The following is a 24,143-nucleotide window of genomic DNA, read 5'->3' as shown; positions in this document are numbered from 1 at the left end:
GATGAGGTTATGGACTACTTGGAGACACAGGACAAGATAGGACAAAGTCAGCATAGTGTACTTAAGGGAAAATCTTGCTTGATGAATCTGTTGGAATTCTTAGAGGAGATTACGTGTATGATAGATAAAGGGGATGCAGTGGATGCTGTATATTTGGACTTACAAAAGGTCTTTGACAAGGTGCCACACATGAGGCTGCTTACCAAGTTATGAGTCCATATCACAGGAAAGTTACTAACATGATTAGAACATTGGATGATTGGTAGGAGGCAGCAAGTGGGAATAAAAGGATCCTTCAGTAACTAGCAGGGGTTGGTGTTGGGACTTCTTCTTATGCTGTATAGCAATGATTTAGATGATAGAATAGATGGCTTTGTTGCCAAGTTTGCAGATGATATGATGATTGATGGAGGGGCAGGTAGTGTTGATGAAACAGGAAAGCTGCAGAAAGACTTAGATAGATGAGGAGAATGGGCAAGAGAGTGGCAAATGAAATACAGTGTTGGAAAATGCATGATCATGCACTTTGGTAGTAGAAATAAATGTGCAAACTATTTTCTAAACAGGGAGAAAATCCAAAAATCTGAGAAGCAAAGAGACCTAGAAGTCCTTGTGAAGAAAACTGTAAAGGTTAACTAGCAGGTAGAGTCAGTGGTGAGGAAGACAAATTAGCATTCATTTCAGGAGGTCTAGAATACAAGAGCAGGGATGTGATGCAGAGGCTTATTAAGGCACTGGTGAGACCTCACCTTGAGTATTGTGAACAGTCTTGGGCTTCTCATCTAAGAAAATATGTGCTGTCATTGGAGAGGATTCAGAGGGAGTTCACAGAGATAATTCCAGAAATAAAAAAGTTACCATATGAGGAACATTTGATAGCTCTATGTACTTGCTGGAACTTAGAAGGATGAGGGAGGATCTCATTGAAACCTTTCGAATGTTGAAAGGCCTAGACAGAATAGATGTGGAAAAGATGTTTCCCCATGGTGGGGGAGTCTAAGACAAGAGGGCACAGCTTCACAATAAAGAGGCATCCACTTAAAACGGAGATGTGGAGAAATTTGTTTCACCAGAGGTTGGGGAATTTGTGTAATTTATTACCACAGGCAGCTGTGGAGGCCAGCTTGTTGGGTGTATTAAGGCAGAGCTTGATAGGTTCAGAATGAGAATCAGGCTTATTATCACCGGCATGTGTCATGAAATTTGTTAACTTAGCAGCAGCAGTTCAATGCAAAACATAATCTAGAAGAAAATAATAATAATAATAATTATTAAGTAAATTACAGTACATGTATAGTGAATAGATTAAAAATTGCACATAAAACAATTAATAAATATTTTAAAAGTGTTTATGGGTTCAATGTCCATTTATGAATCAGATGGCAGAGGGGAAGAAACTGTTCATGAATTGCTGAGTGTTTACCTTCAGGCTTCTGTACTTCCTACCTGATGGTAACAGAGAGAAAAGGGCATGCCCAGGGTGCTGGAGGTCCTCAATAATGAATGCTGCTTTTCTGAAATACCACTCCTTGAAGATGTCCTGGGTACTTTGTAGGCTAGTACCCAAGATGGAGCCAACTAAAGTTATGACCCTCTGCAGTTACTTTCAGTCCTGTGTAATAGCCCACCCCCCATACCAGACAGTGATGCAGCCTGTCAGAATGCTCTCCACAGTATATCTATAGAAGTTTTAGAGTGTATTTGTTGACATAGCAAATTTCTTCGAACTCCTAATGAAGTATAGTCACTGTCTTGCCTTTATAACTGCATCGATATGTTGGGACCAGGTTAGATCCTCAGAGATCTTGACACCCAGGAACTTGAAACTACTCCCTCTATCCAATTCGGATTTGTATGAGTTCATTCATCTTACCATTCCTTAAGTCCACAATCAGCTCTTTCGTCTTACTGACACTGAGTGCCAGGTTGTTGCTGCAACACCACTCCACTAGTTGGCATATCTCACTCCTGTACGCCCTCCCATCACCATCTGAGATTCTACCAACAATGGTTGTATCATCAGCAAATTTATAGATGGTATTTGAGTTATACCTAGCCACACAGTCCTGTGTCTACAGAGAGTAGAGCTGTGGGCTAAGCACACACCCCTGAGGTGCACTAGTGTTGATTGTCAGTGTTGAGGAGATATTATCACCAAACCACACAGATTGCGATCTTCCAGTTAGGAAGGTGAGGATCCAATTGCAGAGGGATGTACAGAGGCCCAGGTTCTGTAACTTCTCAATCAGGATTGTGGGAATGATTGTATTAGATGCTGAGCTATAGTCAGTGAACGGCATCCTGACGTAGGTGTTTGTGTTGTCCAGGTGGTCTAAAGCCAGGTGGAGAGCCATTGAGATTGCATCTGCCGTTGACCTATTGTGGAGATAAGCAAATTGCAATGGGTCCAGGCCCTTGCTGAGGCAGGAGTTCAGTCCAGTCATGAAAAACCTCTCAAAGCATTTCATCACTGTCTATGTGATTGGACATGGCATCAAAGGTTAAAGGGAGAAGGCTAGGGAGTGGGGCTGAGGAGGGGAAAAAAGGATCAGCCATGATTGAATGGGGGAAGCAAACTCGATAGGCAAATTCTGCTCCTGTGTCTTCTGGTCTTTTGGACCTACTGAGTTCATCTAGATTTTTTTGTAAACTACCTAAATAAATTTGAGGTAATTACCAGTAGGTTTAAAGGGCACCAATGATTTTTATTTCACTTAAAGGATGTGCGAGAGATTTAGAACCCTTATTATCCTTAATGTTCTTCAATAAATACTTGATATGCCATAACAACAAAGCAACAGACTAAGGTCTGTGAAGTACATTTAGGCTAAGATTTTTTTTCTTTTCCAACCAGCATATATGTGATAGCCCAATGTCCTCCTTCTGTGTCAAAGACATGATGACTTAACGATAGTATATTAAATATGTGAATGGCAGTTGAACACTGAAATATTTCAAATGGAATTTAGTATTATTATTGCTCTTCTTTCCATACACACTTTTTATGCAGCAGGTGACTCAACAGAACTCCTGCTCACCATTGAAGCTGGTTGCCCCTGTAACTTGAATAAATCAGATTTCTGAGTATGGGATAGCCATCATTGCCAATTTGTAAGCTCAACTGGGATAGGGATTTTAAAAAGCATTCTCCCCAATCTAATGTAATTTTGATTACACTTTTGTGCATCAGCTTGTTTCAGCTGCCTGCTTGCTTCCTCATGAATAATTGCGTTGGCTGAGAACAAAGGAAGATATGAGACATACACTTCAATTACTACTCCTCCTAGCTTACTTCCTGAAAGGACTCCATTTTACTCTGGCAGCTTCTCCATCTCTCTTCAGATGTTAAGACCATCCATATCAATCCTTCGGAGGTGAACTTGTTTTTCCTTAACCGTGGCGTCCCCTTTAGCACAGCTGAACAGGCCTCCTTCATATCTCACCCTTCTTCTCACACTTACCTTCTTCCCAGCAAAAATGAGGATAATGTTCTCATGTTCTCATCTCCCACACCACCATCTTCCTTATTGCACAGATCATTTCTGCCAATAGAACAGTACAGAACAGGAACAGGCCCTTCAGACCACCATGTCTACACCAACACTGACTCTAATCCATGTGCCTCAATATGGTTTATAACCCTCTATTCACTGTCTGTTCATTTGTCTGTCAAGCTGCCTCTTGAAAACTGCTTAGGTATCTGTTACTACCACCTCCCCTTCAGTGCATTCCAGGCACTTGTGTAAAGAGCATGCATAGCACATCTCCTTTGAACTTTCCCCCACTCACATTGTATCTATGCCCTCCAGTCCTTGGCAGTTCCACCCCTGGTAAAAGATCCTACTATCTACCCTATCTATCCCTCTCATAATTTTATAGTCTATCAGGTTGCACTTGATCTCTGAACCTCTTGAAAACAATCAGCTTGTCCAACCTTTCCTTATGCCTAATGCATTCTAATCCAAGCAACATCCTGGTGAACCTCTTCTGCACATTCTCAAATGTTTCCACATCCCTCCTATAGTGTAGAATCCAGAAATGCCCACAATACCCCATATGTGGTTTCAATAAAAATTTACACAGCTACAACATGACTTTTTCACCAGCCTAAGATCCTTCACTACATCATATCTCTTTTAAGTGGCTCCTGGCCATAAATAAGGCCGGGTGTTCCAGTACAGTATACAAATGCTATTAATGAAAATGTAGGTAGTAGTCTGATTAGCAAGCATTCAGACAACACCAAAATGGTGCTGTGGATAGTGGGGAATGGTCAAAAAGTACCACTAGATGTAACTCAAACACGAGAAAATCTGCAAATGCTGGAATGAGCGAAGTAAAGTGCTGGGAAGTCGACTGGTGAAAGCTATAGACAGCTGATAGGAGAGGACAGAAGACTATGGAAGGAAGGGAAGAGGGAGGAACTCCAGAGGGAGGTGATGGGCAATTGAGGAGATAAGAGAGAAAGGAAAATAGGAATAGGGAATGGTGAAGGAGAAGAAGGGGTGGGCAATTACCGGAAGCTGGCGAAATTGATGTCCATGCCACCAGGTTGGAGGGTTCCCAGATGGAATAAAAGGAATATCATGGAATACAGATGGAATGCTCCTCCAACCCGAGCATGGCCTTGTAGAGGGGGCCATGGATTAATATATTGGAATGGGAATGGGAAGTCACAGTGGGTGGCCACCGCGAGATCCCTCTTTTTTGTGATGGACAGTGGAAAGGTACTCAGCGAAGCAGTCTCCCAAACTACATCAGGTCTTTGAAGAAGGAGAACATCTCAGAAGTTTGGAATGAAAAGCTTCATCCTGAGAGTAGATGCAGTGGGGACAGAGGAACTTAGAGAAGGGATGGCATTTTTACAAGTGACAGGGTAGGAAGAGGTATCAGTCATATAGCTGTGAGAGTGATTTGGTTTATAAAAGATGTCAGTAGGTATCTGTCTCCAGAGATGGAGGCAGCGAGAATGAGAAAGGGGAGGGAGGTGTCAGAAATGGACCAAGTAAATCTGAGGGCAGGGTGGAAACTGGAGGCAAAGCTGATGAAGTCGATGAGCTCAGTATGGGTGCAGGAAGCAGCATCAATACAGTTGTCAATGTAGCATAGGAAAAGTTGTGGAGCAATGCTGGTGTAGGCTTGGAACACGGACTGTTCTATGTAGCTGATAAAAAGACAGGCATAGCTGGGACCCATGCAAGTGCCCATGGCTACGCCTTTGGTTTGAAGGAAGAGGAGCAGCCAAAAGAGAAATTATTGAGGTTGAGGACCAGTTCTGCTAGAGTGAATAGAGCGGTGCTGGAGGGGAACTGGTTGGGTCTATTGTCCACTAAATGTAGACCCCAGTTTGAAATTTGGGCTGAGAAATAGTAGATGGAGTTTAATGCAGAAAGCGTGAGGCGTTGCATCTTGGGAGGTCAAAGGCAAGATTTATGAAAATGATGCCAGGACTCAAGGGCTTGAGATAGAAGTTGGGTAGGCTAGGAAATCATTTCTTGGATTGTGGTGGACTAGAGGTGTATTAGGCCATATGGGGCATAGACAAGATAAATACACACACTCTTTTTCTAGGGAAAAGGAAATAGAAAAGCATAGGTTTAAGGTTAGAAGAAATTGATGATGGATTGATATTCAACATTCACTAATTTTTATTGATTCACCACAGGAAGCACCTCACTTGAATGTATTGCAGCTTGGTATGGCAAATGTTCTGCCCATAACTACAAGAAGCTGCAGAGAGATGTGGGCACAGCTCAGCACATTACTGAAACCAGCCTCCTCTCCATGGACTCTGTCAACATTTCTTGCCTATCACACACCGCCCCTGCCCTCACTCTTCCTTCTTCCTTTCCAATTCTGATTACGAGTCTCAACCAGGAACATTGACTGTTCACATTCTTCCATAGATACTGCCTGACCACTGAGTTCTTCCAGAATTTTGAATGTGTTTCAGCATCTGCAGCTTTGTATGTGTCCTTGTGGAGTATCTCAATATTGTTTCACATTAACCTCCTAGATGCACCAAATAAATCCTGCACCATCGAAGCCTCCAGCACTAAAGGATTTTCAGTCAATATATGGCAAGTTAACATCACCTACTACAACAACCCTGTTGCTTTGACATCTGCCTTGCTTGCACTGACTATTGGGAGGCCTATATTTTAACCCCGTCATATTGTTTGTACTTCTCTTATTCCAGAGTTTAAAATGGCCTCACTGGGTGAGTGCTCAAAGATGTCCTCTCAAGGAGCAGCTGTGACACTTTCCCTAATCAACAACGCAACTCCCCTACCTCTTTTACATCCCTCTCTTTCACATCTGAAACATTCCTGCGTTAAGTAATAAAACATAAAAAGATTTAAAAAATTAATAATCTGCTAGCTGCATATTCATGGTGATACACTTTACATATAATAATTGCCTAATATTATTTTCTGCCACACCAATAAGTTGCACTAAATACCTGTGGACTGATGATCACACCTGAACAATATGTTAAAGTACAAAATTAGCACTGTGAAAGTGAAAGGATAGTGTCATCACTTTACCTTCATAAGTCTGACTGCATTTTCCATTGATAGTCACAATTCTGGTTTTGTTCAGGCAGGAAGGTATCACTCTCTGAGATTTCTATTTAAAAATATGTTTAACAATGACAGCAAGTACCATATTTAGCAATAAAAAGCTCTAGTGCATGCACAATAGCCATGAAAGTTTTAGACCAGAGCAATAGAAACATTATGCCAGCATAAAAGATTTCCCCTATTTCAAATTCTACTTAAAGTTTCATTCTGTACTGATTTAAAAGCACCAACTTCAGCATCAGAACTCTCACTCCGTCCCGCTTGTGTTCCAATGTTATGTCATTAAATGTAGTCCCAAAGCAAAACACATTGTATAATAAAAGCAGAATATAGGCATTTGCTAAAATATGTCACTATTAATCAAGCAATACTACTTTTTGTAACAGCCATTTTGCCTACCTGTTTTGTTATAAAATATCTTTCTTTAAAATGGTTTAAGAAGTGGTAGGTATTGTTTCGATGTGATAGCTTATGATTAGGGAAGCAGTAACCACTGAAAGCTTTTGCAGATATTCTGTCCCGATTTGCATTCTCTGTTATTTTGATTTTAAAAAAAGCAAAATATTAACAAGCATAGTTTTGATAATTTACACATAAATAAAGCAGGATTTGATATCTGGTGACTGAATTTCTTGCATTAATTAATTTTAAAATGTCGCCTAATGTTCCATGTGTCATTTTTTAACATAAAAATTATCTGAAAATTAAGCTTAGCAAAGCCAAAACACCACAGTGAATCGCGCAATTATCTCTGGGAATTCAACTAAATCCAGGTGGCATAAAAGGGGTGAAAGTCCATCAGTAGAATGCTACCAGTTCTAAATGGGGTGACACAGCAGCGTAGTGGTTAGTGCATCATATTACAATGCCACCAATCACCAATTGGGGTTCAATTCCCACCACTGTAAGAAGTTTGTACATCCTACCTGTGACCACATGGATTCACTCTGAGTGCTCCAGTTCCCTCCCACATTTCCAAACATATATGGTTAGGGTTAGTGAGTTGTGCATACGCTATGTTGGCAGAAAAAGAGTGGTGACACTTACTCGGCAGAATCCTCACAGATTTGATTTGACATAAATGAGGCATTTCACTAAATCTTTCAATGTTTTGATACACATGAAACAAATAAAGCTAATCTCTTAATTGCTCTTGGTGAAGATGGGTTAAAAGCTCGATTTAGGAATTTATGTATTCACTGTAAAATGCAGGTTAATAATGAGTTAAAGAAAATTACTTAAAAATAAAAGAGCATGATGCTGAGTCTAACTACCTGACATATAAATGTGCACCATTAATGTGCCTCATAAACTTTATTGTATGTTTTTGATTAGATGTTTTAAGTAAATACTACAGACCAGAAATACTGGAACTTTTAAATCAATTGTGCATACCACTTGTCTTTAAAATTATATGGCATAATAATGAATTTCAAAGCAAGCTTTCAAACAGCATATGCTTGCCTACATGTACAATTTCTTTAATTGTAAGGCAACTTTAAGCAAAGTTATAGCTTACTGTACCTATTAGTTTAAACTGTAATCTTAAAACAGTTAACAACATAGTAAGTGGAATGAGTCTCTCAATTATCATGACTGCAGTTACTATATCAGTCTACTGGGGGCTGGAAATAGAAACTAACTGATCTTTGCTGCTGAAGTCTGTTATGAGGATGGCAGATGACATCATATTGTCAGCATATGGAACTTTGTCAAATAACTGTTAAACATCTAGGCTGTACCAAAGGTGGGAATTGATGGAAATATGGAGAGGATAAAATAGATGAATGGATAAAATAACAATGAGTGTTCGATGGTTGACATGAACTCAGTGGGGCAAAGAGCCTGTTTCCATGCTGTATCTCTCTAAGAGTTTTCATAATTCACTGCCTTAAATGAGACATTCCATCTAACAATTCAATCAAATGATTCAGATTCAACCTTTCCTTAGGAATTCCATGCTCTCTGCCTATGATTAACCTTGATGTATACAGATATATGTCTATTATGTATATAGAAAAAAGAGATTTTTTATAAGAATTTACCTGCTACCAAGGTTAAGCAGACTAAGCTATGGTTGGCCTATTCATTTTTTTTCCATTTGTAAACCTCCTCCATCTTACAACACAACACTTACAGCAAAAGATCTTTAGAAAATAATGATCCATGTCTGTCCTATTCACTCTCTTACTTCTAAGGGCCTGGTAATGTATCCATTTTTTAAAGAAGCCAGGCCCCTTAACACTGGCTCCCCATCTGATCATAATATTCAAGCTTTCTTATTCTCCCCGGTAAAATTAATATGCATGCTGTATCTTCCCCCTATTCTAGTGCTCAGTGCTGATTTAGAACTGTATTTTTTTTATCTCTAGTACATCCTCACTTGTTCCTTTATTTTCCATCTTCCCTTTGTGTTTTCATATAAAATATCAGGATTTCCCTTTATTTTATCCACCCCCTTTGCCTTTCTAATTCACTGTGCATTCAATACTCCTCCATTCTCTCTGGGATGCTGATTACACTTGTCACAAATGTCCTTTATTCACCTTATGCTCCACCTGTACGTTCAAGGGTCCATGTAATCTGCATGGAGAGGGTCCAGAGGAGACTTATGAAAATGATCCTGGGAATGAAGGAGATAATATATAGGTCACCTCTACCTTAGGAGAGATCTCAATAGTTCAAAAAGCTGAATCCCTGCCCCCTATACCAATTTTTCAGCTATGCATTCATTTGCCATTTTCTTCTGTTCTTACCCTCACTACCACATGGCACTGGATATAATCCAGAGATCATCAGCCTTGAAATCCTGCTTTTTAAAATATGTTTCCTGTCTCCCTAAACTCAGTCCGCAGTACTGAATCCATTTATCTATCTATGCTATTTGTGCCAATATACACAACTTCTACCTGTTCACCCTACCCTTTGAGAATATTCTGCAGCCACTCTGTAAAATCCTGGATCCTAGCACGTGGAGGCAAAACAACACTCCACGGTACCTTTTGCAGCCAGCAATCTCCAGGGTGGCCCCTAGCTACTGAGAGCCCTATCACGATTGTTCTTTCCGTCTTCACCCTTGTCTGCTGAGCCTCAGAGCCGTCCTGGTGTCACTAGGGCTGCTTTCACCTGAACAACCACCCTCACCCTAACTCGATCCAAACTGATACAATTGTTTCTGAGGGGAATGGCCACAGGGGAATATTGCACTACCTGCCTACTCACTTTTCCTTTCCTGCTGGTCAACCAACTCCTAAACCATCTCACTAAAACCCATATCTATCAAACTGTCAGCACCCCAGATGACCCCAAGTCCATTCAGATCCAACTCTAGCTCCTTGGTGAGCTCAGTCAGGAGCTGCAGCTAGATATACCTCTCATTTGTGAGGTCTTCAGACATTCTGGAATTCTTCCAGATCTCCCACATCTCACCGGACAAGCATGCCACTGACCTAACTGCCATCTGAATGCTCTAAAACTGAAAAGAAAATCCAAGGAACTTTACCTGCCCCTCTGTTCACCAAAGCCTTTTACCTTACCACTCAGACACTGGCCCGCTCTCTCAATGGCCACTCTGCTAGAGCCCACTTTACTTTTATTGGCTGGTGTGACTTACAATGCTTTTCTGAAAAGCTCTGTTAGGTGATCAGAAAGGCTCTTTTTTAAGCCTCCTGCTGCTACTCCAACTACTGCCTCTCGGGACCTCAAAATGAGCAGTGTAACGGCCCTCTTTTAAAGCTTCACACTGCTACTCTGCCTCCTGACTCTCTTATTTCTCATTTTCTTGCATTCTTTCCTGATCTCTTTACATCCTGGGTAAATACAATTCTTTGGGCATTCAACCTGTAACACTTTCAAGTACCTGTTATTCTCATAAACAGTGGGTGATATTGTCTAAAATCACAATTCAGTGCAAATTCTTAGACCCCTAAATCCTAAATATGTTGAATCGTCAGGTGAACGATTAGTTACTGTTGTACTACAGATCATGGTCTTTCTTGGGGTCTTTGCTAGTGTTTGCCTGGCGGGTGGATTTTGACGCATTTTTGCGGAAGTGGGGGAGGGTGCAGGGGGGTCGTTGCTCTGCTGCTGCTTGTGCGTGGGAGGGGGGAGGGGGACTCAGATGTTCTAACATTTTAACTGTCACTCACTCTTTGGGGCACTCTTCTGTTTTTGTGGATGTCTGTGAAGAACAAGAACTTCAAGATGTATATTGCACACATTTCTCTGTATTAAGTGAAACTATTAAACTTCCTTTCTTTTGGTCTACGAGGATTTCACTAAAATTTTGGTTCTAAACTTCCTGATAATGTGAAAGAGAAAGCAATCGAGAGAGAAACTCTGTAGATTAAATTGTTCCAAAATGGAGTAATTCTGATGGCCTGATGAATTAGAAATAACACTGAACCTAAATATGCCGAGTTTACAACCCATTAGTAAATTAGAGTGGAATTTGAACTTTCTCCCTCTGAATCTGTTATCCAGTTCCCTTCCATGTCCCAAGGATGTTCCAAGTAATTAATTACGCACAATAAATGACACCTAGTATAGGGTGAATGATACTAGAAAGAGTTGATGGGTATATGGGAGGGAATATGTTACAGGTAAATAAATGAAGGAATGGGACTGAAGGGAATGCTTTGAGAACAAGAATAGGTTTGAAGAGCTGAAAGACTTCCAACTCTGACACAAGAAAATATGAAATGTATGTAGTTACTGCACATCTCAGTAAGGATGATGCAGTACATTTTTGCTTGATTATCACACTGTAATTTCCTATTTATACATGACAGAAATTCACTGGTTGAGGTTATGTGCTAAAGGAGGTCTTTGATTAGGTAAAATCTTTGCTAAGATGTCCACAAATGTTCTGTGCACAACTATCCTTCAGGCAAATGACAAGCACTTTTCATCCATCTCTATCAGTGAGACTTAAATCTTTGTTAATTTTATTTAGAGTATTAGAAAGCACACACACCTGAAGTTGTAGAGTGCCCTGCACAAACTGGCTGAGAGTCTGCTTTCCCAGATGTAGGGAGTTCCACATTGGCTAAGCCTCGAGAACCCATGTTTGTGTCTGTTGCAGCCTCTGTTGCTGGTCCACTATTTGTTCCTGGCCAAGTTATTGGCCTGACCACATTCCCGACAAAGGTTACAGATCTAGTTTCATTCTCCGTCCCTGCTCGGGTTCCACCCTCCACCATTAACGATGTCTCTTCTTCTGCCTGCTTCATTGTCACCATTTCCACTCTAGCCCATTGGTCATTTCTTGGTGGTGTTTCTGCTCCTCCCAGTTCTTTAGTTAATGGTGATGGGCCAGCCCCCAGCAGTGTCTCAGTCCAGGTTTGCTCTCCTGCTTCTATTACAGTCACTAATGGAGCTCCAGTTAAAGTGTCTGTACTTCTGCCTTCTCTTCTACACAAATGGTGCCACCGTGCAACAACTGGGCTGCTGCTGGCAATGGGACTCGGCAGCTCCCATTTCATTCTACTGCCAGTGGTTCTGGTTTTGAATCGAGAAGTTATCTGCTCTCCCCTTTCTGCTACCTGTAAACCAGCAGAAAGAGCAACTGTGCATCAAACATGAATACAAACATTCCTTAGTAAAGTGAAAGACTACAACAGCAAGAGGGTTCAAGAAATATTCTGGCAGTAATATACCAGTAATATATTAGTAATCTAATAAGCAGAACCCCTGTAAGTGTTACTTTAAAATAGCTGGAACTGAGAGTGCAGTGAAGAACCCCTAAATGCCCCATGCAACTTTTGGAGGTGTAATTCCCATCCCTTCAGTTACCCCTCACCACCACTCAGGAACCTAAATAGCCCTTCACGTAAGAAGGGGCTTCACTTGCACCTCTTTCTTCCTGCTCTAATGCATTTGATGCTTGTGATGGGGCCTCCTCTACACTGGTAAACCAGGGCTAGACTAGATAACCATTTAGTGGAGCACCTGCATACAGTCCATAATGGCCATCTCATTCTTCTAGTTGCATGTCCTCAAAACTACATCAACCTGTCGTCCTTGGCCTTCTCTATTGGCACTGAAGGGCCAAATTAAAATTGGAAGAATAGCATCTTATGTTTTGCTTGGGCAGCTTACAGCTCAATAGTATCCACAGTGAATTGTCCAATTCCAGGTAATCTGTAGCCCCCCCCCCCCCCCCCCCCCCCCGTACTCTTCTGTCATACCAGATTTGTTCTCCCTTTTCCCATCCGGTATTTGAACAGAACTGACTAAATATATCCAGAAAGTTGTTGACTAATTTTTACTTCCATAAAAGTTGGCATTTTCAACAAATGCAATAAATTTTATCGTATTTGACGACTATGTTATGACCAATTCCGGATATATATTTCGCCTGAATTTTCCTTAACTCGAACAGCCAGCGTTATTCGGAGTTTCTGCAGCGGTGGACAACATCGGAGAGCTGAGAGAGGACTGGATTCAATATCCCAACGTTCCATTTCAGCTATTCCTTCCTCTCCCTTCCCCTCCCCTCTCCTGCCAGTACGACAATTCCATTTACAGTACATCTCACATCCCTTTCTCCTCTCCCAGCACAATGGAGCCACTGCCTGCTTTCCTACTGAAATCGTGGACGCCTAAAGCCCGTATATTCGCCGTTTTTGCCTGCATGCTCGTTTGCTTGGCTGGATTATGGGTCCTGCAGTTCAAAAGGATTAATCGTAAAAACAAAGACTTCTATTCTTTTGAAGTTCTGAATTCCAAGGGGAAGCTGGTCTCGCTAGAGAAATATAGAGGCAAAGTGAGTTACATTAAAATCTTGGCTGTTTTGCATTTTTGAGCATAATAACAGACATTAATCGTTTTTCTTTCATGTGACAATATGTAATCTGCAGATTCTTGCATATATTTCATTGTTGTGTTTGTTCGGTTATTATAACCAGTCCGTATTAATGTCTAACAGTCCATTTTATACCCGCCCAAAAACAACTTTTTGTTGTTAGAAAAGTAAGATGCTCCCACTCTCCCTCAGTATTAATTGCCGTGGCTTGGCAGCAAGTCTTGGTGTGTACGAATTAGCCGGGTTGATTTTTGCATCAGCAGTGAAAGGTGATTCTCGTGCTCTGTCGCTGCAGGCATCCCTGGTTGTAAACGTGGCGAGTAACTGCGAACACACGGAGAAGAATTACCAGGGCCTGCAGGAGTTACAGAGAGAACTCGGGCCCATGCACTTCAACGTCCTTGCGTTCCCTTGTAACCAGTTCGGAAAATCCGAGCCCGGCACCAACTCCCAAATCGATAGATTCTCCAGAACAACTTACGGAGCCACTTTCCCCATTTTCGGCAAGATCAAAGTGTTAGGGAACGAGACTGAGCCTGCTTTCCAGTATCTCATGGGTAAGTAAGATCATTGCCGCTCTTATTTACTGTTAATAAAACTTGTCTTAACCTATAACTATGTTGCCTACGACAGATTTAAAGAAAGCCGTTCTTTAATTATACATTTTCTTCATCAATAATGTGAAATAAATGGTTCAATTAATTAATAGTTTTTTATAATTTTAATCAGAAGTTCAACCATTCTCACTTGGGTATCTTTTCTGGGGAGCCAGTGCAAATCCTGTTCCTGGTTCTTTTACATAACACCCCAACCACCACTCAAGATAAAATTTCCACAGCCATCATAATTCACTCCCCAACCAAAATCCCCACCATATTTTGCTCTGAACTTTCCTCTTGCTATTCTTCTCCATTTCGAGTGGGGAAGAAACTATTAGGATTGTATTGAAAACTTGCAAGTCAGGCTTGGAGAGCACTCTGAGATCCAGCATAAATAGACAGGGCTACATAACAAACTGTTCATCTGCCCACATATGTAACTTGTCTCTCATTCCTTCAATATCAAACAAATCTGAAAACCCAACCAGTGTTCCTGACCTGCCTGCACATGGTTAGGGTCCAAGATTTCAGTTGAGAAGCTGTAGCTGATTCTGTTGCAAAAGAAAATACTGGAGAAACTCAGTGGATCAGACAGCCCCTTTAGATGCAAAGGGATAGTTGAGTTGTTAGGTCAAGGCCCCGCAGAAGCAAATGCTGACTCCTCAGTTACTGCCTGACTGTTGAGTTCCTCCAACAGATTACTTTCTACTCCAGGTGACAGCTGTGTAGACCCTTGTGCCTTTGCTGAATCTATTGCGCTGGAGGAGAAGAAAGGGAAATGAGTTGGACTGTAAATGAAACTGTTCTGTGCGAGGTGAGGGGTGGAGTGAGAAAGTAAATGATTCCTTCTAGTCAAGACTCTAGTCTCAGAACTTTCCTCAGTAGTTCTGGTGAGAGATTAACAACCTGAAACATAATTTCTTCCTCAGTAGATACTGCCTGGTATTTCCAATATTTATGCAGCTGTGTATTTTTAAGTGTGGAAGTGCTGTTTTCTATGTATTGATTTATTTGCAGACCACCTTGACAAGAGTCAGCATAGAAGTATGGAAAGAAAATTCTGCTTGACTAATCAACTGGGATTGGGCATGCAAGGTTATTTAGAACATGAAAAGTCCTTGAAAGTGAGTCCATAGGTTGAGGAATCAGTTTACTGATGGGGTATTTGAAGTTTAGTGAAGCCATCCCCTCTGGTTCAAGAGCCTCAGTGAATGTTAACTGTCCTGATGGCAGCAGTGAAAAAAAGAGCATGGCCTGAGTGGTGCCCTCTGATAGTATTAAAATGTGTCTAGACGAGCACTTGAAATCCGTAGGAAAAGAAGGCCATGGACCAAATGCTGGAATATGGGATTGATACAGATGGGTACCCACTGTTTGGCATAGATTTAGTTGACCTGTTTCCATGCCACATGATGCTATGACCTTTGCTTCTCTGACAGCAGAAAATTAGACAACTGGCACATTATTATTTAAATAATATTTTCATGGATACTCACAGATTTTGCTACTATATTGTGTTTTATATCATAGAACCATTTAGATCAAAATTGCAATACTTAATTCTCTTCCATCGCCTCACTCTTTATGAATAATAACTATCAAAAGAAAATAAGAAACTGAAGCAGGTATAAATTATAAGGCACTTCATGCCTGTTTACCAGTAAATAAAATCATGGCTATTGTCATTTCCCTGTATCCCTACTTTGTTTTCCTATCTCCATAACTTTGATTCATCCATTTTCCAAAATTCTATTCACTTGATATTTATAAATTTGGTTTTTGACTGACTCTCATCTCATGTATTTGGTTTGTCTCTTCAAAAATTAGCTGACTGTATTTGTTTTAACTGCCACTCACCATTCAGTGCCTGCATCTAATGTGCAGCATGGCTCTGACCCCTCTGCCTGTGATGTGGAAATGAGACAAGCAGGTCAACTGTAAGCACAGCTATGGTCCCACACCACTGATGGATTTGCCATCGAGTCCAGTAATGCAGGAAAATTGTACTCAACTGAGGATCCTAATACAAAGGCTTGAACACAAAACTGCACACAATTTGTTTACTTTTCTTTACTTCCTCTATTATCCTAAATTAACTTCTCAATTTTAATTTTAAATTTGGACCAGTACTTTACAAACTTCTTTTGGGCTGCCAGACCACATCCCCAGTGACCCCACTTCCTTTTGAGCCATTACATAAAGGCTACAAAGAATTTTGATTTATGATGTACAGTGAAAGAAAATAGGAACTGCAAATTTAAAGCAGTGACAAATAATTGCAAAAATTAGTCACAATCAATTTAAAGGTACAATTTTATTGCTTTAGTTGATTTTTGCAAAACTGTACTTAGATTTTCCCCCAACACCCCACTAATGGCAGAATCAGTTCTTCTCCAATTGTATGGGGCTTTCCAGATTTAGTCATGAGCAATAAAATATTGTATGAAGCACACAATCCATCACTTTCTTGTTGTGAGGTGCTGGCAAAAATGTTTTGAAGACCTTTCTGTTTCTGAAAGTTTTCACAAAATGAAAATAAGCCAATATTTGCTTTATCAGAGTGTATTCTCTTCAAATGCTCAAGGAGCCTGGACAGCTTCATTGCCTCCTTTGAAAAACACTACTTCACACAACAGACACGTTGGCTGCTGTTGGTTACTTGGTGCTGGTATAAATCCATATTTCAGATATACTGTACTGTCAGCACTACGCACTATACTATGTACACTTTTTTATCTGCTTCCGCCATTATCATTAAGGATTAATGACCATGGTCAATCGCCTATTGTTTCAATCTCAAGTGCTGCAATCAATAAAAGGGAAAGTTATGATGTCATCATAACTCGGGCAAAATCTGCTCTCTGCCTGAAGATACATGCTGTAAGTGGGGCAGCGATATCTCAATTGGGCTGTGGACTGGAGAAATGCAGTCAAAATCATTGAAAAGGGAAAATTCTGAACATTAACCTATTGAACACCATCCCCTAATTCACAGGAACTGCATCACTGTGTACTGGAGTCATACTAGCTAATATTGTACTACAGTAGTGAATGGCAATAATGCACGGGCTGGGCCTGGAAATCATACAGTTTCTTCAGTCCAGATTTTACATTATGTGCCAAATACAGGAGTGTCACACTGCTTTTTAACAACAAATTTGCACTTTGAGTAAAGTATAAGAGAACGGTGAGTTCACAAGAGATGAGGTAATTACATGATCATTGTGATCAATTATGAGGCACTGAGGTGAAAATGGTTATAATAAGTAATTCATTTCTTGAATTAAGCCTGCAATCCCCTAGCTTCCCCTTTTGCTACCAAGCACTCCTCCACCATCCCCATGGGGCAATATTGCTCACAAATTTCATGATATATGCCGGTGATATTAAACCTGATTGTGATTTGGGGACCTTAAGACCATAAGACTTAGGAACAGAATTAGGCTATTCAGCCCATTATGTCTACTGTGCCGTTCAATCATCACCAATTTATGTTTCCTCTCAACTTCATTCCCCTGCCTTCTCCCTGTAACCTTTGATACCCTTACTAATTAAGAACCTAGCAATTTCCACTTTAAATATGCACAATGACTTGGCCGGCACAGCCATCTGTGACAATGAATTCCACAGATTCACCACCTTCTGGCTAAAGAAATTCATCATCATCTCCATTCTGAAGGGGTGTCCTTATATTTTGAGGCTGTGCCCTGGTCCTAAATTACACCACTATTGGAAACATCCACTCCATGTCCACTCTATCTAGGCTTTTCAGTACTCAGTAGTTTTCAATAAGATCCTCCCTCATTCTTTGAAACTCCAGTGAGTACAGGTTCAGGGCCTTCAAATGCTCCTCAAACGTCAGCCCTTTCATTCCCGACATCATTCTCATGAACCTTCTCTCGACCCTTTCCAATGCCATAATACCCTTTCTCAGATATTGGGCTCAAAACTGCTCAAAATACTCCCAAGTATGGTCTGACCAAAGCCTTACAAAGCCTCAGCATCACATCCTTGCTTTTATATTCTAGACCTCTCGAAATGAATGCTAACTTGCATTTGTCTTCCTTACTACTGATGTAATCTGCAAACTAATCTTTTTTAAATCCTGCAATAAGATGCCCAAGAATCTTTGCACCTCCGATTTCTGAATTAGTTCCCCATTTGAAAATGGTCTGCTCCTTTATTCCTTCTACTAAAGTGCATGACCATACACTTCCCCACACTGTATTGCATCTGCCACTTTCTTGCTCATTCCCCTAATCTATCTATACACTTCTGCAGACTTCCTGGTTCCTCATCATTACCTGTCCCTCCACCTCATTGTCCTCATACTTGGCCACAAAAGGTGTCAATTCCATCATCTACATTATTGGCATATAACATGAAAAGAAGGCCCCTGCTGGACACCACTGGTCACCGGCAGCCAACTAGAAAAGGCCGGCTTCTGATGATTTGGTTATAGTGCAAGCAAACTAATTACAGTATTGGTCTCAGAGGTACAGGTCCGCAATCCCTTATCCAAAATTCTGAAATCCAAAAAGCTCTGAAAACCAAAGTTTTTTCACCAACAGCTGACGTCACTCAGGTGTGACATGGCAGCACTAGCAGAGACCGCCAGACGTCAGTTATGGTTCAGCACTCGTACTGGTTACACGTGCATTTGCTGTTCGCTGATATTTTGTGTTCACTGTTGACTTTGTGTTTAATTTCACTGTGAAAATGTCAAAAAGAGCTGCAGATACCCCTATGGGTAACAATGAGAAAAAGAGAAGGAAGCATCTATCATGATCAATAATGCAGAAAGTGGAGTTATTGCAGAAGCTTGATTGTGGGGTGTCTTACTGAAGAATATGGTGTCAGAACTACCACTGTATATGATTTTTTTTAAAAGAAAGACGTTCCTTAAGTTTTTTATATTGACAGTGACGTTCTACATTTATTCCAATAAGTCATTTACCATGTGTTTGATTCAGTTCGTTTGCTGTATATTTTTATGTTTTATTGAATGTTTTTGTTAGAAATAAATTTTTTTCTTGTTTATTATTCCTTAAACAATACAGTAAAACAACTACTTACATAGCATTTACATTGTATTAGGTATTATAAGTAATCTAGAGATGATTCAAAGTATACAGGAGGATGTGCATAGGTCTGGTGCTCCGCAGGGTCCTGAAGTCCACCAGCACTGAGAAGGTTAAATAAGGGACTTGAGCATACGTGTTTTTTGTTATCCACGGGGGGGGGGGGGGGGGGGGGTCCCCAGAACCAATAAGGAGGAATTCTGAAATCTGAAAAATTCTGAATTCCGAAATACAACTGGCCCCAAACATCTTGGATAAGGGATTGTGGACTTGTGCTCTGTTAATGACCTTTGGCTTTTGAACAGGAATCTTTAGTGTTTGTCATTTGGCAAATATAATTGGTCTTCAGAAGTTTATCTCCTATTCAGTCCATTTGCAACCTTAAAAAATACTGTAAGTCTATGCATTAACTTTATTTACTTTCTTATCTGATTTTAAAACTTTAGACACAACCAAGATGGAACCCCGATGGAATTTTTGGAAATATCTGGTCAACCCCAAGGGTCAAGTAGTAAAGGTCTGGCGAACTGAAGACTCTATGGCTGCTATCAAGAAAGAAGTGTCAGAATTAGTGGCAAAAATTATACTGAAAAGACGAGAAGAGTTTTAAAGTAGAGCAGCTGTGTCAGACAGTTTTCTTCTTTGAATTCTGAAAATAGTCTGCACACCTGAAGCTTATACAAGCTGTTGCAGTTTCACTAGATGGTGAATTTCCTTGCATCTGAAATTTCCAGCCACATGGAAGTGTTTTGAGTCCTGATGCTAAAATCTAAATCTATTGTGATATGTGATTACCATGTCATACAATTGCAAAATTCTTTTGCAGTATTGTTACAACAGAATTATTATTTTTTTGTGGTAGACAAACCTCTATTGATGTTTACATGAGCTATTTTGTTAAAAGGGTACACAACACATGATATTTTGAAAATTACATTACAGTGCATTGCAGACTGCAACAGCAAATTTCTATACACTTGGGAGGTAATCCTGAAATCAATTCACAATATTTATAGATGCAAATTAAAGCAACCACTAAGAATGAACAGATTATCTTTTCCAATTGCCATTGATTTAAGTATTCCTAATATAAATTGGGATCTATTTTTTCTGGTCTCAGTTTTTTTAAATTTAAAACATGATTGACATGTTTTGTTCGTATCATGGATCAGACCAACTCAATGTCATAGAATAGATTTCAAGATACCATTACCTATTGGATATAGTTTCACCAGGATAAAAGATTGTACTAACTACAAGGAGATTAGCCTGAAGTTCTTGTTTGACCTTATTCTTGTTGATGTTCATATCTGTACAATTACAACATTAACTTTTATGTCATATTTAAAATTTTAATCCCAGAGATCTGGTTCATTCATTTTTTTTGCACTATAACCAGTTAAATTCCTATTTCTTGTTTCTTATTTGCTTTTTAATTTCAGTTCTTAAACTAACATTATATAAGCCTGTAGAAAATCTATATTTTTAGATAGGATTGCCTGCAGCATTCAAACAAATATATATTGGATAGTGAAAATTTGATTCAATGAAACAAATCTATATAATGCTTTCCTTGTACAAAGAGTCTCTTTCAATGTTACCTATATTTTGGTTGTTATGTATACAACATACTTTCTCCCATGGATGCAGTCAGCCAAAAAATAATTTAGTTGTGTTTCCCATCACAAAGAATAGCTGCTGGTCAAGTATATTTGACAAGATTAATACATATTCTTAAAGTTCTTTTAATTCTCATAAACTATTCATGTTACTTTTGTAATTTATAATAACAAAGCCTTAATCTGTGACTGCCAAACGAGTTATCAGTAGCACTCTGCCATGAACAAAATATTACTGTTTTGCAGGTGTTTCTTTAATGTGGCCTAAGAACAATACTCAATTTGTAACTGGACCATATTAGAGGTGAACCCCACATGTTGCTTGAAAAAAAAACAGGCCATATTCCATAATGCCAAGCCACATTATCTGTATGTGTATATCAAGAATGCAAATTGAAAATAATAAATTTTGTGGAAATGTATTAATTGCTTTACACATTAATTCTCTGGGAGCAAATGTTATTCCTCATCCAACTTTTTGAGTAGAGATTTGAAAATTCTGTAAGGACAAATCTCCATAAACTAATGGCTATAATGCAGGGATCACCTGTACTCATGATAGAACAGCATAAATCTTTACGATTTATGTCAATGATTTAGATGAGGGCATTGAAAACTATATCAGCAAGTTTGCTGACGATACTAAACTGGGTGGCAGTGTGACATGCGAAGAGGGCGTTAGGAGAATACAGGGAGACTTGGATAGTCTGAGTGAGTGGGCAGATACTTGGCAGATGTCATTCAATGTGAATAAATGTGAAGTTATCCACTTTGGAAGCTGGAACAAGAGGGCAGAGTATTGTCTGAACGGTGTCGAGTTAGGTAAGGGAGAAATGCAAAGAGACCTAGGAGTCCTAGTTCACCAGTCAATGAAGGTGAATGAGCAAGTGCAACAGGCAGTGAAGAGGGCAAATGGAATGTTGGCCTTTGTTACAAGGGGAATTGAATACAAGAGCAAGGATGTTCTTTTGCATTTGTATAGGGCCCTGGTGAGACCACACCTGGAATATTGTGTACAGTTTTGGTCTCCAGGTTTAAGGAAGGACATTCTGGCAATTGAGGAAGTGCAGCGTAGATTCACTACGTTGATTTCTGGGATGGCAGGGCTGTCTTACGCAGAGAGATTGGAGAGATTGGGCTTGTACACCCTGGAATTGAGGAGATTGAGAGGGGATCTGATTGAAACGTTTAAGATAATTAAAGGATTTGATAGGATTGAGGCAGGAAATATGTTCCAGATGTTGGGAGAGTCCAGTACCAGAGGGCATGGATTGAGAATAAGAGGTCAGTTATTTAAAACAGAGTTGAGGAAGAGCTTCTTCTCCCAGAGAGTTGTGGAGGTGTGGAATGCACTGCCTCGGAAGACGGTGGAGGCCAATTCTCTGGATGCTTTCAAGAAGGAGCTGGATAGATATCTGATGGATAGGGGAATCAAGGGATATGGGGACAAGGCAGGGACTGGGTATTGATAGTGAATGATCTCAGAATGGCGGTGCAGACTCGAGGGGCCGAATGGTCTACTTCTGCACCTATTGTCTATTGTCTATATCTGACATGATGATGTCTTTTGGTTGCTATGATGCTTTTTGAATTAGCTGAACAGCGAATATATGTGGGCGTGCAAAGGCCAAGATATCACGTGTTCAGCTTGAGCTATAAAAAGGTTTTCATGTCTCCCTCACATGCATTACTGCAGGAGCTGCTCGGATATATAACACTCCTCTTACTTCAACCATTTCTTCCATAATTCACTTTATGTTTTTTTCTTTATACTTTTTCTATTAATCCACCACTGTGATTATTTTCATTGTTTAATGCATTTTGTCTCTGTGCTTTCTCTTGTATTGGACTCTATTACAAAACCAGAACAATGAAAGCAGGAAAATCTCCAAATAGACAGAGTTTTACCATTAGAAATAGAAGAAGTCATCTATTCAGTCTTTGAGGCCTGCTCAATAGCTGATCTCACCCAAGCCTTTGATTGCTTGAATGTCTAAAAATCAATCAGACTCTACCTTGAATAGACTTAATGACTGGAATACCACACCCATCTTGATTAGGGAAGTCCAAAGGTTCATTAATGTCTAGGTGAAGAAATTTCTTGTCACCTCTATCTTGAATGGCTGACTCTTTCATTTGAAATTATGACCCTGGTTTCCAGACACTGAGGTCAGGGGAAACACAACTCTGCATTGACCCTTTGCGAATTTTAGAACAACACACACAAAAATCTGGAAGAACTCAGTAGATCAAGCAGCATCTATGGAAGAGAATAAGCAGATGATATTTCGGGCTGAGACCCTTCATCAAGGAAGGTTCCTGAAGGTTCCAAAGGTTCAGCCCAAAACATCAGCTATTTATTCCAGTCCATAGATGCTGCCTGACTTGCTGGGTTCCTCCAACATTTTGTATGCTTTGCACAATTTCCTGCATCTGCACAATCTCTTGTGTTTGTAAGAATTTTGTCAACTAACATTCTTCTAAGCTCAAACACAGTCTACTTATTCTCTTTTATACAATAGGTATGTCAATATGTGAACTAACATCAGATTACTGTTAACTATGGAGACAAAGGTTACATGCTGGCCATTTATCTGTTGCACTTGTATTGTTCATGTTAATTTTGGATTGCAGAGGTACAAGCTCACTTTTCCAAGATGAAGTCCCACTTTCCTAGGAAGTCCTAGATAAGAATGCAATATTTTTATTCAAGGTTATTACAGTTTTGTGCGGCATTTCTGTCTGTTAGTGTCTGGAGTGAATTCTTTGGGTGTGTAAATTTTTGAGTAACTACTACACAGAATTTGTAGTTGCAGCTAATCTTCTCTCAAAGCCAAAGCATCAGTGACAACTATGCATTGAGTTCTGTGGCTCTGGCCTTCTTATCACCATACTCTCTTTCCTCTTTTGAGACAATTCTTAAAATCTACCTCCTTAAATGTTTTTTCAGTCATAATGCCTAATATTTTTAAGTATTTGTAAAACATCTTGGGAACTTTCCATATGTTAAAGGTACTATATTATTAAAAACTGTTCTCTGATTTAGTCACTTCAGAAATTAACATAGTTATGCTGTGTATGCTTTACCATATTGAAGTTTGAGCAATTTATTAAAAAGTTTTTGAAATATAAGAAATCTGGATGTGCTGGGACTTTTCACTGCTCTGTTCACTGTCAATAGATTTGAATGGCATTTCACTCTTCCATATGTTTGCATTATAATAACCAACGATACAAAAAACAACAGGATTCAAGAGAAGAGAAAATCATAAGTAAATGAAAGATTTAAATGTTTGATCTGAGAAAAACTTGGGCAGCCCCACTATGTATAATTTTGTTTATAGAGATTTGGTATATTTCAATGTATATCAAAGTGATTACATTCCTTCATCTTTTTTGTATAATCTCTTCAAAACATCAATAAACATACTTTATTTTGGATGGGTTTTTATGCT

The 24,143-nt window shown here is 39.7% G+C and overlaps 2 protein-coding genes across 2 annotated transcripts in view; one reads left to right on the top strand and one right to left on the bottom strand.

Annotated features, from left to right (window-relative positions):
- LOC132404489 (cell division cycle protein 20 homolog) overlaps nt 1-12,067 on the bottom strand; it is a 37,152-nt gene extending 25,085 nt beyond the window's left edge. The window contains exon 1 of the mRNA XM_059988645.1: nt 11,560-12,067. Within this exon, the coding sequence (XP_059844628.1) occupies nt 11,560-12,067 (508 nt within the window). The remainder of the gene's footprint in view (nt 1-11,559) is intronic.
- A 964-nt stretch (nt 12,068-13,031) lies between these two features.
- On the top strand, nt 13,032-24,127 carry gpx8 (glutathione peroxidase 8 (putative)). Its single transcript, XM_059989415.1, has 3 exons — nt 13,032-13,350; nt 13,685-13,946; nt 19,516-24,127. The coding sequence occupies exons 1-3, from the start codon at nt 13,147-13,149 to the stop codon at nt 19,677-19,679; spliced, it is 630 nt and encodes a 209-aa protein (XP_059845398.1). The 5' UTR covers nt 13,032-13,146; the 3' UTR covers nt 19,680-24,127.
- The last annotated feature ends 16 nt before the right edge of the window (nt 24,128-24,143 follow it).

This window comes from Hypanus sabinus, chromosome 14, assembly GCF_030144855.1.
Source record: "Hypanus sabinus isolate sHypSab1 chromosome 14, sHypSab1.hap1, whole genome shotgun sequence".
NCBI lineage: Eukaryota > Metazoa > Chordata > Chondrichthyes > Myliobatiformes > Dasyatidae > Hypanus > Hypanus sabinus.
The sequence above is the reverse complement of the archived record's forward strand: the minus strand, read 5'-3'. Positions and strand labels throughout refer to the sequence as shown.